Genomic DNA, 15225 nt, shown 5'->3' with positions numbered 1-15225 from the left:
GCACAGAGTAAGCTGATTAGGGATAGTCAGCACGGTTTTGTGAAAGGTCAGTTATGCCTCACGAACCTTATTGAGTTCTTTAAGGTGACCAAACAGATAGATGAGGGTAAAGTAGTTGATGTGGTGTATATGGATTTCAGTAAGGCATTTGATAAGGTTCCCCACAATAGGCTATTGCACAAAATACAGAGGTATGGGATTGAGGGTGATTTAGTGGTTTGGATCAGAAATTGGCTAGCAGAAAAAAGACAGAGGGTGGTGGTTGATGGGAAATGTTCATACTGAAGATCAGTTACTAGTGGTGTACCACAAGGAACTGTTCTGGGTCCACTGTTGTTTGTCATTTTTATCAATGACCTGAATAAGGGCATAGAAGGGTAGGTTAGTAAATTTGCAGATGACCCTAAGGTCGGTAGAGTTGTGGATAGTGATGAAGGATGTTGTAGGTAACAGAGGTGACGTACATAAGCTGCAGAGCTGGGCTGAGAGGTGGAAAATTGAGTTTAATGTGGAAAAGTGTGAGGTGATTCACTTTGGAAGGAGCAACAGGAATGCTAATGGAAAGATTCTCGGTGTCCATGAACATAGATCCCTGAAAGTTGCCACCCAGTTGGATAGGTTTGTTAAGAAGGCATACGATGTGTTAGCTTTTATTGGTAGATGGAAGTCCAGTAGTTTTGGAACCACTAGACCATGTTGCAGCTGTACAAAACTCTGTACTTGGAGTATTGTGTACAGTTTTGGTCATTGCATTATAGGAAGATGTGGAAGCTTTGGAAAAGGTGCAGAGGAGATTTACTAGGATGTTGTGGTATGGAGGGAAGGTCTTATGAGGAAAGGCTGAGGGACTTGAGGCTGTTTTCATTGGAGAGAAGTTGAGAGATGACCTGATAGAGACATATAAGATAATCAGAGGGTTAGATAGGGTGAACAGTGAGAGCCTTTTTCCTTGGATGGTGGTGGCTAGCACGAGGGGACATAGCTTTAAATTGCGAGGTGATAGATATAGGACAGATGTCAGAGGTAGTTTTTTTACTCAGAGAGTAGTAGGGGCGTGGAATGCCCTGCCTGCAACTGTCGTAGACTTGCCAACTTTAAGGGCATTTAAATGGTCATTGGATAAACATATGGATAAAAATGGAATAGTGCAGCATAGATAGGCTTCAGATTGGTACCATCAGTTGGCACAACATCAAGGGCCAAAGGGCCTGGTTTGCACTGTAATGTTCTATGTTCTAATATTGATGCTGTGTAGTTGTAGGGTCCCAGGCAGAAGATGAGGCATTTTTCCTCCATTTGGTGGGTGGCTTTAATTTGGAGGTGGAGGAGGCCCAGGATTTGCATGTCCTTGGGGGAGTGTGAGGGGGAGTTGAAGTGGTGGGCCACAGGGCAGTGGGGTCGGTGCGTGTGGACAGGAGATGTTCCCTGAACTGTTCTGCGCATTGGCATTCTGTCTCCCCGATGTAGAGGAGACCACATCAAGAGCAACAGATGCAGAAAATGAGGTGGGTGGATGTGCAGGAAAATCTCTGCCAGACTTGAAATGGTCCTTTAGGGTCTTGGACTGAGTTGAGGAGGCGGTGTTGGTGCAAATTTTATACCTCGTGTGGCAGCAGAGGAAGATGCTGGGTGTAGAGGATGAGTTGGTGAGAGGCGTGGACCTAATGAGGGAGTCACAGAGGGAATAGTCTCTGCGTAATGCAGATAGGGGTGTGGAGGGAAATACATTTTTGTTGATGGGGACTGATTGTAGGTGGCAAAAATGGTGGAGGATAATGCACTGTGTCTGGAGATTCATGGGGTAGAATGTGAGGACCGGGGGCGGGGGGCGGGGGGGGGGGGGGTTCTATGCTTGTTGCAGTTAGAGGGATGAGGTTCAAGGGCAAGTGGAGGGAATGTGATGGAGAGCATTGTTGATCATGTGGGAGGGGAGATTGCAGCATCAACATTGATTGTACCAGTTTCCAAATCTCCCCTTGCACCACCTCATCTGAGATCCAGCCCTCCAACCCGCATTGCCCTCTTGACCTGTCCTACCTGTACATCTTCCTTACCACCTATTCACTCCACTCTCCCCACTGACCTATCACAATTACCTCCCACCTGCATGAAGGGCTTATGCCTAAAACGTTGACTCTCCTGCTCTTCGATGCCTGACCTACTGTGCTTTTCCATCACCACACTTTAAGTCTTCCTTGTAACTACAGACTGAGCAGAGGTGGGAGACCACCTGTTACACATGCACTTTCGGACTCTTGTGTTGAACAAATATCACTGTAAATACACCTTGGCCTACTCAATATTACCAGCATTTCCTGTGGTTACAATGCGGAGGTCAAGCTTCTCTGTTAATTAAAACCAAACACCCAGAAAAGCTCACCCCACCTTGTAATCTGTTAAAAGTGTGAGGGAGTAAAAGAGAACTCATAACTTGCACTATTTAAAGAAAAATAACAATTTATTTTCCTAACAGAACAGTAAACAAAACTGAACACTCTTTCCCCTAACTGGCCACAATCCTATTAACATGCTGTTCCAAATACACAATTATTAAACATTACATGAACTTAATCTCAATCCGCATGGTCTCAGTTTTCTCCACTGTCTTCAGTCTTATATCTGCTGATCTCCCTCAGTCATCTTCTTTCTTTTTACTGCGAGTATGTATATATATATATATATATATATATATATAGGAACCTTTGATAGAGAGCATCTTCTAATTTCTTTGAGAAATTAGATCAAGATTTTAAATAGGCAGTTAGCTCTCTGGCTCGATGGCAGTTGGTCTGCTGTTTGGTGGAAGTTGCTCTCTGATCAAATTTCAAAATGCCCTTTTTTTTGCACCTCCAACATCATTCCCTGTCATTTGGTCCGATGTTGTGAAAACAATAAATTCAAACTCGATTGGGTTTTAGTATCCTGGGCATAATTTAAACTAATTGGTTAAATTTGAATTGTTGTCAAAACAGCAACCAAGACTCAGATACATGTAGCAAATGGCTGTTAAATGGGTACCTATTTTGGATACCTAGCCTTTCCATTCAGGCAGCTGAACCTGCACTTTAAATTTGGGAGTATTTTCTGAATATTGACGTGAACTTAAAGTGAAAATACATGCTTTCAACTTTGTAACACTTTTGATAATAATATCACCTAAGTTTGATCTTTATCATCATGGACAAGCTGTCAGTTTGACTCGGTTATGGGTTGCTCAGTGGTTAGCACTGATGCCTCAACGCCGGGGATCTGGGTTCGATTCCCATCTCTAGCAGCTGTCTGTGTGGAGTTTGCACATCCTCCCTGTGTCTGCGTGGGTTTCCTCCAGGTACTCTGGTTTCCACCCAAAATCCAAAGATATACAGGTTAGGTGAATTAGCCATGCTAAATTATCCATTGTGTTCAGGGATGTGTAGGTGCATTAGTCAGGGGAAATGTAGAGGTAAAAACAATAACTGCAGATGCTGGAAACCAAATTCTGGATTAGTGGTGCTGGGAGAGCACAGCAGTTCAGGCAGCATCCAACGAGCAGCGAAATCGACGTTTCGGGCAAAAGCCCTTCATCAGGATTCCTGATGAAGGGCTTTTGCCAGAAACGTCGATTTCGCTGCTCGTTGGATGCTGCCTGAACTGCTGTGTTCTTCCAGCACCACTAATCCAGAAAGGGGAAATGTAGATTAATAGGGTAAGGGATTGAGTCTGGGTGAGTTACTCTTTAGCGTGTCTTGTTGGACGTCTGGCCTGTTCTACACTGTAGGGATTCTATGAAGTTTCTTGCATGATTAACCAGCACTGAGAAACTGAACTGGATTTGCACAGGCCTGGGGAAGATCAGATCTTCTAGAGTGGCAGACTTGAGGTGTTGAATGGCCTGCCTTTATTTCTTTCTTTCTTTGTAACTGCAGGGATAGAAATTCAGATGTTTTGTGGAAATTTCACAATTAAAACAGTAACCTATTTTGAGCTGACTGAAATATCAAAATAAAGTGGGATAACTGTTAATAGTGATTAATAGCTTTTATATTAGATATGATGTGATCTTAGTTGGCATAAATGGCATTATCAGACAATTGAGAGCCACCTTTAAAGCAGTCCATGGCTGATCCGTGGCCTAATCCCCAATACGTGCCTTTTGGCCAATATCCTTTAATACCTTTGCTTCACAAAATGTATCGATCTCAGTTTTAAACCTAATAACGGATCTAGCATCCACTGACATTTGTTCTAAATATCTACTATCTTTTGTGTGCAAGTAACTGGGCTATTTCTCACATTACTGTCCTGGCAGTGGAAACCATAAATTCCAGAGCAATTTTCTAACCGCTTTTGAGTTTCCAAGCTGAACACATATGCAGAATGGTTCATTTTCTTGTGTGATTAGTTGGACAGACTCCTTTTGAAATATTGCTGTTCTCTGCAGGACTGAGCCCCTCTTGGCACCTGGAGCATGTGGCAGTTTGGGACAAGCAGACTGACATTATGTACTATTTCCTGGCCCAGGATTGGTTGTCGGTGGAGAATGAGAAGAATGAGGGGATGGTAGAGAAGGATGTGTTGGCAGCATGTAAGTATGGTCACAGCAGCAAGGTGAATGGATGCCAGTTGTAGTATTGCCACTGAGGCATTTGATCCTGGGATAGTCTTAAGATAAAACCAAGATTAGGACTCCACCCAAATGTTCCTATTCACAGAGTGGGCAATTCACCTTTCCTCAAATACACTTGGAAATTCTGAGCTGCTTGGGATTGATGACACAAAGAAAAAGATGAATAGTACCTTTTGTGACTTCAGGACACCCAATGCACTTTTACAGTGGATTGCTGCTATAACGCCAAACTCACAGCCAATGTGCACCTCTTTGCCATATCTATGATAACAATTAGACCACATTTTATTAGTAACACTGGCTGGTGATAAATATTAGGAGAATTCTTTTGCATTTCTTCAAAATAGTGCACTGGTGAAGTAGGTGGGACCTTGTTCAATTTGCTCCAAAATTCAGCACCACTGACAGTGCAGTACCTAACTAAAGATTCTCCTCAGAGGAATTCTCCTCATACTGTACAACACTCTGGGTCACAGAACAGACTGAAGGAACAGATGAACTGTGTTGGGAATGGCAAGCAGGCTGCTTATTCACTTGTTTTCAGACATTTGTCAGTCTCGCTAGTTTACAGATAGTCCTCAGCCCACTTGATCTCTGGAAATATTTTAATATTCACAGATCATCACATGGGCAGCACCCTGGCTCAATGGTTTACACTGCTGCCTCACAGCACCAGGGACCTTGTTTGATTCCAACCTTGGTGGCTGTGTGTAGTTTGCACATTCTACCCATATCTGTGTGGATCCCTTTGGATGCTCTGGTTTCTTCCCACAGGCCAAAGATGTGCAGGTTGGTGGATTGGCCATACTAAATTGCCCGTAGTATCCAGGGATGTGCAGGTTAGATAGATTAGTCATAGCAAATGAGAATAGGGAAAGAAGGTGTGTTTGGACAGGATGCATTGCAGAGGGTCAGATGAGCCAGACATCCTCTGGAGATTCTGTGATCAGGTCAGTTTTATCTTACTCCATGTCAAAGCTGTTCTTCCCATCCTATCCCTCCCCTCCTCCCTTACATTCACAAGTTGTATTTTCAGTTAGACACTCACTCTCACTCTCAGCTGCCACCTCTCTGATTCCCACAAGTCCTTTACTTCCAATGAAAAAAAATCCAACTTCCACAACCTTTCCTGGCTATCCTGATGCAAACTGATATCAGTAGCCACGCTGTCTGTTCCTGCACTCAAAGGAAACTAGAACACGTTCATCAGTTTCACAGTGCAGTTCCAGCTTGGCCCAGTGGTAACACTTTTGTCATCTGCATGTGTTATTGACTGTAATTGTCTGCAGTTATTAGGAAATAACTTGGAATTCACCAAGGCTCCTGTAAGTAGATACAGAAAGACACCGGAATTCTTGGTGAAGAGCTTATGCTCGAAACGTAAATTCTCCTGCTTCTCGAATGCTGCCTGACCGGCTGTGCTTTTCCGGCGCCACACCCTTTGACACTGCGTCTATTTACCCTCTAACATTCTCAGAGTCAAAACTATATGAGTAATGGAAGAATGAAATGAATACATACACACTGGTTACATCCCTGCTAAAGAGGACCTGAGGTGTTGTCCCATTGGATCAGTGCTTTGGGAGCTGGATTATAAATTCAATGAAGATCATCTTGCATGGAATCCATGCTACATCATCGGATTTTGTTAGGTTTTAGAACCAGCTGGCCACTTCATGAAGAAATTTCTTATGGACTTTGTCCTAATGTGGACAGGCACAAGGTTCTAACTAATAGTCAGTTCTTATAAAATAATAGCCAGATATAACAGATGTCGGCTAACTTGAAATAGTTCCTGGGAAAAAACAGTTCTTTCCTTCAACCTTTGTTGAATAAATGGGACATTCCATGGAGACAAAGAATAGGGATTCCATTGATTGCTAGATGTCAAGACAGGCCAGATATTGGGGCATCAATTTAATGGAAATATTAAAGGCAGCATGAAACAAAATGTGCTAGAAGCATCTTTATAAGATCTCTGTATTACAGTAGCTTACAGAATTTGACCACCAATACTCGAGAAATTTATTACCAGGAATGTTGAAGAAGTGGTTAGGCCACTTTTGGAATACTGCATTCAATTTTGGTCTTCCTGCTATAGGAAGGATGTTGTTTAACATGAATGGGTGCTGAAAAGATTTGCAAGGATCATGCCAGGTTTGAATGACAGGCTGGGGCTATTTTCTCAGGAGTGTCAGAGGCTGAGGGCTGTCCTTATCGAGGTTTGTAAAATCATGTGGGATATTGATCGGCTGAATAGCCAAGGTCTTTTTCCCTGGGTAGGGGAGTCCAAAACTAGATAGCACAGGTTTAAGGTGGAAATATATAAAAGGGACCTAAGGGGCAACCTTTTCATACAGATGGTGCTGCGACTATGGAGAGAACTGCCAGGGGAGGTGGTGGAAGCTGGTACAATTACAACGTTATAAAAGTATTTGGATGGATACATGAATCGTAAAAGTTTAGAAGGATATGGGCTAAATGCTGGCAACTGTGACTAGATTAATAAAACCATAAGACGTAAGAGCGAAAATTAGGCCATTTGGTGTATCGAGTCTGCTCTGCCATTCAATCATGGCTGATCACTTTCTCAACCCCATTCTCCCCATAACCTTTGACCCCTTGACAATCTGTCTTAAATATACTCAGTGACCTGGCCTCCACAGCCTTCCGTGGGAGTGAATTACATCAATTTACCACTCTCTGGCGGAAGAGGTTTCTCCTTATCTCTGCTCTAAAGAGTCTCCCCTTTACTTTATAGTCGTGCCCTCGGATCCTAGTCTCTCCTGATAATGGAAATATCTACCCAATGTGCACTTTGTCCAGGCCTTTCAGTATTCTGTAAGTTTCAATTAGATTCTCCCTCATCCTGCTAAATTCCATAGAGTATAGTCCCAGAGTCCTCACATGTTCCTGATATGTTAAGCCTTTCATTCTTGTGAACCTCCTCTGGATCCATTCCAGGGTCAGTATGTCCTTCCTGAGCTAGGGGGCTCAAAATTGCTCACAATACTCTAAATGTGGTCTGAACAGAGCCTCATAAAGACTTGGAAGTACATCCCTGCTTTTATATTTTTGTTCTTGCAAAATAAATGCCAACATTGTATTTGCCTTCCTAACTATTGATTCAACCTGCAAGTTTACCTTAAGAGAATCCTAGACTAGGACTTCACAGTCCCTTTGCACTTCAGATTTCTGAATTTTCTCCCCACTTAGAAAATAGTCTATGTCTCTATTCTTCCTCTCAAAGTGAATTTCCCATGTTGTATTCCATCTGCCACTACTTTGCCTACTCTTGTAACCTGTCTAAATCTCTCTGTAGCCTCCCTGCCTCCTCAATACCACCTGCCTCTCCACCTATCTTTGTATCATCTGCAAACTTCACCAGAATACCCTCAGTTCCTTCATCTAGATCATTAAAGTATAAAATGAAAAATTGTGGCCCCAACACTGACCATTGCAGAATAAGACATGTCACCAGCTGCCAGCCTGAGAATGATTCATTTCTTCCTACTCTTGCCTTCCGCCAATCTTCTACCCATGCTAGTACCTTGCCTCTAAAACCATGGGCCTTTATCTTAGTCAGCAGCCTCCCTGTGCAGCATCTTGTCAAAGGCCTTCTGAAAGTCCAGGTAGATAAAATCCACCAGCTCTCCTTTCTTCCAGCAGCTTCTCTTTGGTGACAACCACCATACTCACTTCTGCCTCCTGACTCTCTTGAATTTTTGGGATGTTACTCATGTCTTCCATCGTGAAGACTGATACAAAGTACTTGTTCAGTTCCTCAGCCATTTCTTTGTTCCTCATTACTACTTCTGCAGTGTCATTTTCCAGCAGCCCAATGTCCACTTTTGCCTCTCTTTTGCTCTTTATATATCTAAAGAAACTCTTGCAATGTTCATTTACAGTACTGGCTAACTTACCCTCATATTAAATCTTCTCCTTCCTTACATTCTTTTTCATTGTCCTCTGTTGATCTTTGTAGGCTTCCCAATCCTCTGGCTTCCCACTGTCCTTGACTGCATTAGCTACTTCCTCTTTTGCTGTTATGCTGTCCCTGACTTTCTTTGTCATGCATGGTTGCCTCATCCTCCCTTTAGTATGCTTCTTTTTCTGCGGGATGAATTATTGTTGTGTCTCCTGAATTACTCCCAGAAACTCCTGCTGTTGCTCTTCCATTGCCTTTCCTATTAGCCTCCTCTCCTAGTCGATTCTGGTCAGCTCTCCCCTCATGCCTCTGTAATTGCCTTTAATCAACTGTAGATTAGATTACTCACAGTGTGTAAACAGTCCCTTCGGCCCAACAAGTCCACACCGACCCTCCGAAGAGCAACTCCACCCATGCCCCTACAATCACCCCTTCACCTAACACTACGGGCAATTTAGCATGGCCAATTCACCTGACCTGCACATTTTTGGACTGTAGGAGGAAACCGGAGCACCTGGAGGAAACTCACACAGACACTGGGAGAATGTGCAAACTCCACACAGACAGTTGCCTGAGGCAGGAATTGAACCCAGGTTTCTAGCGCTGTGAGGCAGCAGTGCTAACCACTGTGCTACCGTGCCATCCATAACTAGCACGTCTGATTCCACCTTCTCCCTCTCAAATTGCACAGCAAATTCTATTATGTTATAGTCACTGCCTCCTAAGGTTCCTTCACCTTAAGCTGCCTTCTCATATCTGCCTCATTGCACATCACTAAAATCCAAATTGCCTGTTCCCACGTCAGATCCACCACAAGCTGCTCCAAAAAGCCATTTCCTTTCTTACAATCCACTACCAATCTAATTGTCCTGAATACTACCAACTATATTGAAATCCCCTATGATCACGGTAACCTTGCCGTTCTTACACATCTGGTGTATCTTGTGCCCCACATCCTGACGACTGTTTGAAGACCTGTGCATAACTCCCATTATGGTTTTTTTCACTTTTGCAGTTCCTCAGCTTTACCTACATGGATTCTATATAATCTGATTCAGTATTGTTTCTTGCTAATGATTTAATTTCATTTCTTATTAATAAGGCAAACCCACCCTGCTCTGTCCACCTGCCTTTCTTTTCGATAGGATTTATATCTTTGGATATTTAGGACCTGATCCTGATTCCCTTGCACCCATGTGTCCCTTGTCCCCACCACATCATTCCTACCAAATTCAATCTGCACCACAACCTTATTTATCTTATTTGTATAGTATGTGTATTCAGATACCACACCTTCATTCCTGTATTTGCTGTCCCTCTTTTCATTGTCATCCCTTTTAATGTAAGATATCTGACTGGCAGGGATGAGTTGACCAAAGGGTCTATTTCCATGCTGTACAACTCCATGACTGTGTACAATTAATCAGAGCTTCAGGTATGACTTACTGTATCATTGTGCTAACTGCCCAAAGCAGAGGGACAGGGTCCATGCAAACAGGAGCCATGAACTACCACTGCAGTACAGGGACATAACCTGCACTGAATCACATATACATATACGCAGGAATGCATGAACACACATGCACAGAGGAAAACAAACATGGGTATTGTGGATGGGGAAATACTGGGAAAGCATTTCAGTGATCTCTGTTCACAAGACCTGCCAAGATGGTTCTTGTGCTGATCAGAATGCTACTTCTCAGACGTTCTTTGCTTTCACCAGTTTGCAAGAGACATGGGACTGATTCACTTGTAAAATGTCTTTGACATATTATTAAAAGTCATAGCTGATGGGAGAAAAAGGATAGACTGGCTTTCTTCAGGCTTTTGCTACAAAAGTCAGAGTGAGTTTCTGAGCTGGTGGTGGTCCGAAAGCTTCTCTCTAGCTTGTTCATAGCCACAAACTGTTCAGCGACCTGAGAATCAATCAAATCATTATTGGCAGACATTTGTCATTGATAACTGGTCACCAGTCCACAAACCAATTAGCTACTTGTATCAAAAACTTGCACACAGATCCTCAACTGTAAGTTCATTTGGATACACACTTCAACTACCACTGGAACCAACAGTAATCCTTAAAGCAGTTCTCCCATTTCTGTGCACAATTAAAAATGCAAAGATACTCTTTACATACCCAGACCATGGTGATAGAGGAGTAAGGTTGATCACCAGCTAATGAGGCAATCTTGATAGGCTAATATTGACAAGGCACCAGGACCAGATGAGATGTATCCAAAGATATTGAAGGAAGTGAGAGTGGAAATTGCAGAGGCAATGGCAATAATCTCTCAATCTTCCTGAAACTCATGGGAGGTGCTAGGCATTATGATGTGAGAGTCATAGAGATGTACAGCGTGAAAATAGACTCTTTGGTCCAGCTCATCCATGTTGACCAGGTATCCGACATTAATCTAGTCCCATTTGGCCCATAGCCTTCTTAAATCCTTCCTATTCATATACCCATCCAGATGTCTTTTAAATTTGCAGTTATACCAACCTTCACCACTTCCTCTGGCAGCTGATTCCATACACGTACCATCCTCTGCATGAGAAAGTTGCCCTTTTAAATCTTTCCCACTCATCTTAAACTATGCCCTCTAGTTTTGGATTCCCCAACCCCAGGGAAAAAATATTGTCTGATTACCCTATCCACGCCCCTCATGATTTTATAAACCTCTGTAAGGTCACCTCAGCTTCTTCTGCTCCAGGGAAAATAGCCCCAGCCTATTTAGCTTCTCCCTATAGCTTAAACCCTCCAACCCTGGCAATATCCTTGTAAATCTTTTCTGAACCTTTTCAAGTTTCACACATCCTTCCTATAGCAGGGACACCAGAATTGCATGCTATATTCCATTGGCCTAATCAATGTACAGCCGGAACATGACCTCCCAACTCCTATACTCAATGCACTGACCAATAAAGGAAAGCATACCAAACGCCTTTTTCACTGTCCTATCTACCTGTGACTCCACTTTCAAACAACTATGAACTTCTACTCCAATGGTGTCTTTGTCCATCAACACACCCAGGACCTTACCATTAAGTGTATAAGTCCTGCCCTGATTTGCCTTTCCAAAATGCAGCACTTCACAATTATCCAAATTAAACTCCATCTGCCATTCTTCAGCCTTTTTAAAAAAAGGTTGTAAGCCATGAAATTGTAGATTAGTCAGTTTAACTTTAGTGGTGGGGAAGCTTCCAAGAACAATTATTTGGAATAGAATTAGTAGTCTGGAAAAAGATTAATTGTAGAATGGGTTTAAACTGGTTTGTAACTGTATTGATCCCTCTGCCACACCAACTGACACACCCTCTAATTGCTGACAACATGTAAAATCTGATGCACCTAACATGTGGGGTGATATCAGTCTTCTGCAGCAAATTGTCCAGGTAATTCTCCCACCCTATTGCATCTCTGTGTCTGAAGCTCAGATTCCAGCTCATCATTCTAAACTGATATTCCTTGAGCCGCAGGTGTTCTTGAAGAAATGATTGCTGTGGATCACACCAGCTCCCATATGTAACAGCCGTAATACATAATGTGCCCTACCTTCCTGTTGCATTTCATTTAACTTAATTAGGTGTACAGTTTGGAAATATCACTGAATTAAGTTCTATTAAATAGGTTAAGCTGTAAATTTAATACAAGACTTTTGTCTTCCTAGTATCCATTTACACCACTGCCTCAGGTCGGAGAGAAAAGAACATGCTTAAAGTTAACCACTAATCACCTACTTGCTTACTTAATTAACGTCTTCAGCTCTCAGATCTTTATAGAACATAGAACAGTACAGCACAGAACAGGTCCTTCAGCTCACGATGTTGTGCCAACCATTGATCCTCATGTAAGGTAAACCTAATGTACGAACCTAGGAGAAAGTGAGGACTGCAGATGCTGGAGAAGGGCTTTGCCCTAAACGTGGATTCTCCTGCTCCTCAGATGCTGCCTGGCTTGCTGTGCTTTTCCAGCACCACACTTTTCAGCTAATGTATGCACCCTCAAATTTCTGTGACCATATGCATGTCCAGCAGTCTCTTAAATATCCCCAATGACCTCGCTTCCACAACTGCTGCTGGCAACACATTCCATGCTCTCACAACTCTCTGTGTAAAGAACCCACCTCTGACATCCCCTCTATACCTTCCGCCAAACTGCTTAAAACTATGACCCCTCGTGTTAACAATTTCTGTTCTGGGAAAAAGTCTCTGGCTATCAACTCTATCTATGCCTCTCATTATCTTGTACACCTCAATTAGGTCCCCACTCTTCCTTCTTTTTTCCAATGATAAAAGTCTGAGCTCAGTCAACCTGTCTTCGTAAGATAAGCCCTCCATTCTAGGCAGCATCCTGGTAAACCTCCTCTGAACCCTCTCCAAAGCATCCACATCTTTCCTATAATAGGGCGACCAGAACTGGACACAATATCCAAGTGCGGTCTAACTAAAGTTTTATAGAGCTGCAACAAGATCTCACGGCTCTTAAACTCAATCCCCCTGTTAATGAAAGCCAAAACACCATACGCTTTCTTAACAACCCTGTCCACTTGGGTGGCAATTTTAAGGGATCTATGTATCTGCACACCAAGATCCCTCTGTTCCTCCACACTGCCAAGAATCCTGTCTTTAATCCTGTACTCAACTTTCAAGTTCTACCTTCCAAAATACATCACTTCGCATTTATCCAGGTTGAACTCCATCTGCCACCTCTCAGCCCATCTCTGCATCCTGTCAATGTCACGCTGTAGCCTACAACAGGCCTCTATACTGTCAACGACACCTCAACCTTTGTGTCATCTGCAAACTTGCTGACCCATCCTTCAATCTCCTCATCCAAGTCATTAATAAAAATTACAAAGAGTAGAGGCCCAAGAACAGAGCCCTGTGGAACACCATTCACCACTGACTTCCAGCCAGAATACTTTCCTTCCACTACCACTCGCTGTCTTCTGTCGACCAGCCAATTCTGTATCCAGACAGCTAAATTTCCCTGTATCCCATTTCTCCTGACCTTCTGAATGAGCCTACCATGGGGAACTTTATCAAATGCCTTGCTGAAGTCCATATACACCACATCCACCGCTCGACCCTCATCAACTTGTCTGGTAACATCCTCAAATAACTCAATAAGATTTTTGAGACATGACCTGCCCCTCACAAAGCCGTGCTGACTGCATTAATCAAGCCATGCTCTTCCAGATGGTCATAAATCCTATCCCTCAGAATCCTTTCTAACACCTTGCAGATGACAGATGTGAGACTGACTGGTCTGTAATTGCCAGGGATTTCCCTATTTCCTTTCTTGAAGAGAGGAATTACATTTGCCTCCCTCCAGTCCTCAGGTACGACTCCGGTAGAGAGCGAGGATGCGAAGCGGCGAAGCAATCACATTTCTCGCTTCCCAAAGCAGCCGAACACAAATCTGGTCTGGCCCTGGCGACCTGTTAATCTTAATGTTTGTCAAAAGTTTCAGCACATCAGCTTCCTCAATCTCTATCTGTTCCAGCATGCTTACCTGCTCCTCAATGGTTTCATTCACTACAAGGTCCTTTTCTTTAGTAAAGACAGAAGCAAAAAACTCACTTAGGGCTTCCCCTACCTCCTCAGACTCTATCCACAAGTTCCCTATGCTATCCCTGATCGGCCCTACTCTTTCTTTGATCATTCTCTTATTCCTCACGTACTTGTAAAATGCCTTTGGATTCTCCCTAATCCTTCCTGCCAAGCCTTTTTTGTGCCCCCTCCTGGCTCTCCTCAGACCATTTTTGAGCTCCTTCCTCACCTGCCTGTAATCCTCTAGAGCTGAGCAAGACCCTTGCTTCCTCCACCTTACGTAAGCTGCCTTCTTTCTTTTGATGAGAAGCTCCTCCGCTCTCGTCATCCAAGGTTCCTTTATCTTACCCCTTCTTGCCTGTCTCAGAGGAACACATTTGTGCATCACTCGCAACAACTGTCCCTTAAACAGTCTCCACATGTCTTTAGTGCCCTTTCCATGGAACAATTGCTCCCAGTCCATGCTTCCCAACTCACGTCTGATAGCATCGTAGTTTCCTTTTTCCCAATTAAATATCCTCCCATTGTGCCTGCTTCTCTCCTTCTCCATAGCTATGTAGAATGTGAGACAGTTGTGGTCACTATCACCAAAATGCTCTCCCACCACAAGATCTGACACCTGCCCCGGCTCATTGCTGAGCACCAAATCCAAAATGGCCTCTCCCCTCATCAGCCTGTCAACGGAGTGAATTAGGAAACCCTCCTGAACACACCTTACAAAAACAGCTCCTTAAAAACCATCTGCTCGAAGGAGGTTCCAATCAATATTGGGAAAGTTAAAGTCACCCATTACAACAACCCTACTATATTCACACTTTTCCAAAATCTGCCAACCTATGCTTTCTTCAATCTCCCTGCTGCTGTTGGGGAGCATTTAGTAAATCCCTAATGAGGTGACTGCTCCCTTACTGTTCCTAATTTCCAGCCATACTGACTCAATAGGCAGACCCTCCTCGACAATGGTAACTTCTGTGATACCCTCTCTGATTAGCAGCGCTACACCTCCTCCTCTTTTCCCCCCTCCCTATTCTTTTTAAATGTTCTAAACCCTGGAACATCCAGCAACCATTCCTGCCCCTGAGAAACCCATGTCTCTGTTATGGCCACAACATCATAGCAATAGGTACTGATCCATTCT

The 15225-nt window shown here is 43.3% G+C and overlaps 1 protein-coding gene across 4 annotated transcripts in view; it reads left to right on the top strand.

Annotated features, from left to right (window-relative positions):
- The window catches only part of pkd1b (polycystic kidney disease 1b), a 243206-nt gene that overhangs the window by 122235 nt on the left and 105746 nt on the right, over window positions 1-15225 (top strand). For all 4 annotated transcript variants that reach the window (XM_072558141.1, XM_072558142.1, XM_072558140.1 and 1 more), the window contains exon 24: window positions 4421-4564. In XM_072558141.1, coding sequence (XP_072414242.1) covers window positions 4421-4564 — 144 coding nt within the window. The remainder of the gene's footprint in view (window positions 1-4420; window positions 4565-15225) is intronic.

The sequence above is a fragment of the Chiloscyllium punctatum genome, chromosome 39 (assembly GCF_047496795.1).
Source record: "Chiloscyllium punctatum isolate Juve2018m chromosome 39, sChiPun1.3, whole genome shotgun sequence".
NCBI classification, from domain to species: domain Eukaryota; kingdom Metazoa; phylum Chordata; class Chondrichthyes; order Orectolobiformes; family Hemiscylliidae; genus Chiloscyllium; species Chiloscyllium punctatum.
This window is presented reverse-complemented; position numbering and strand designations above follow the sequence as displayed.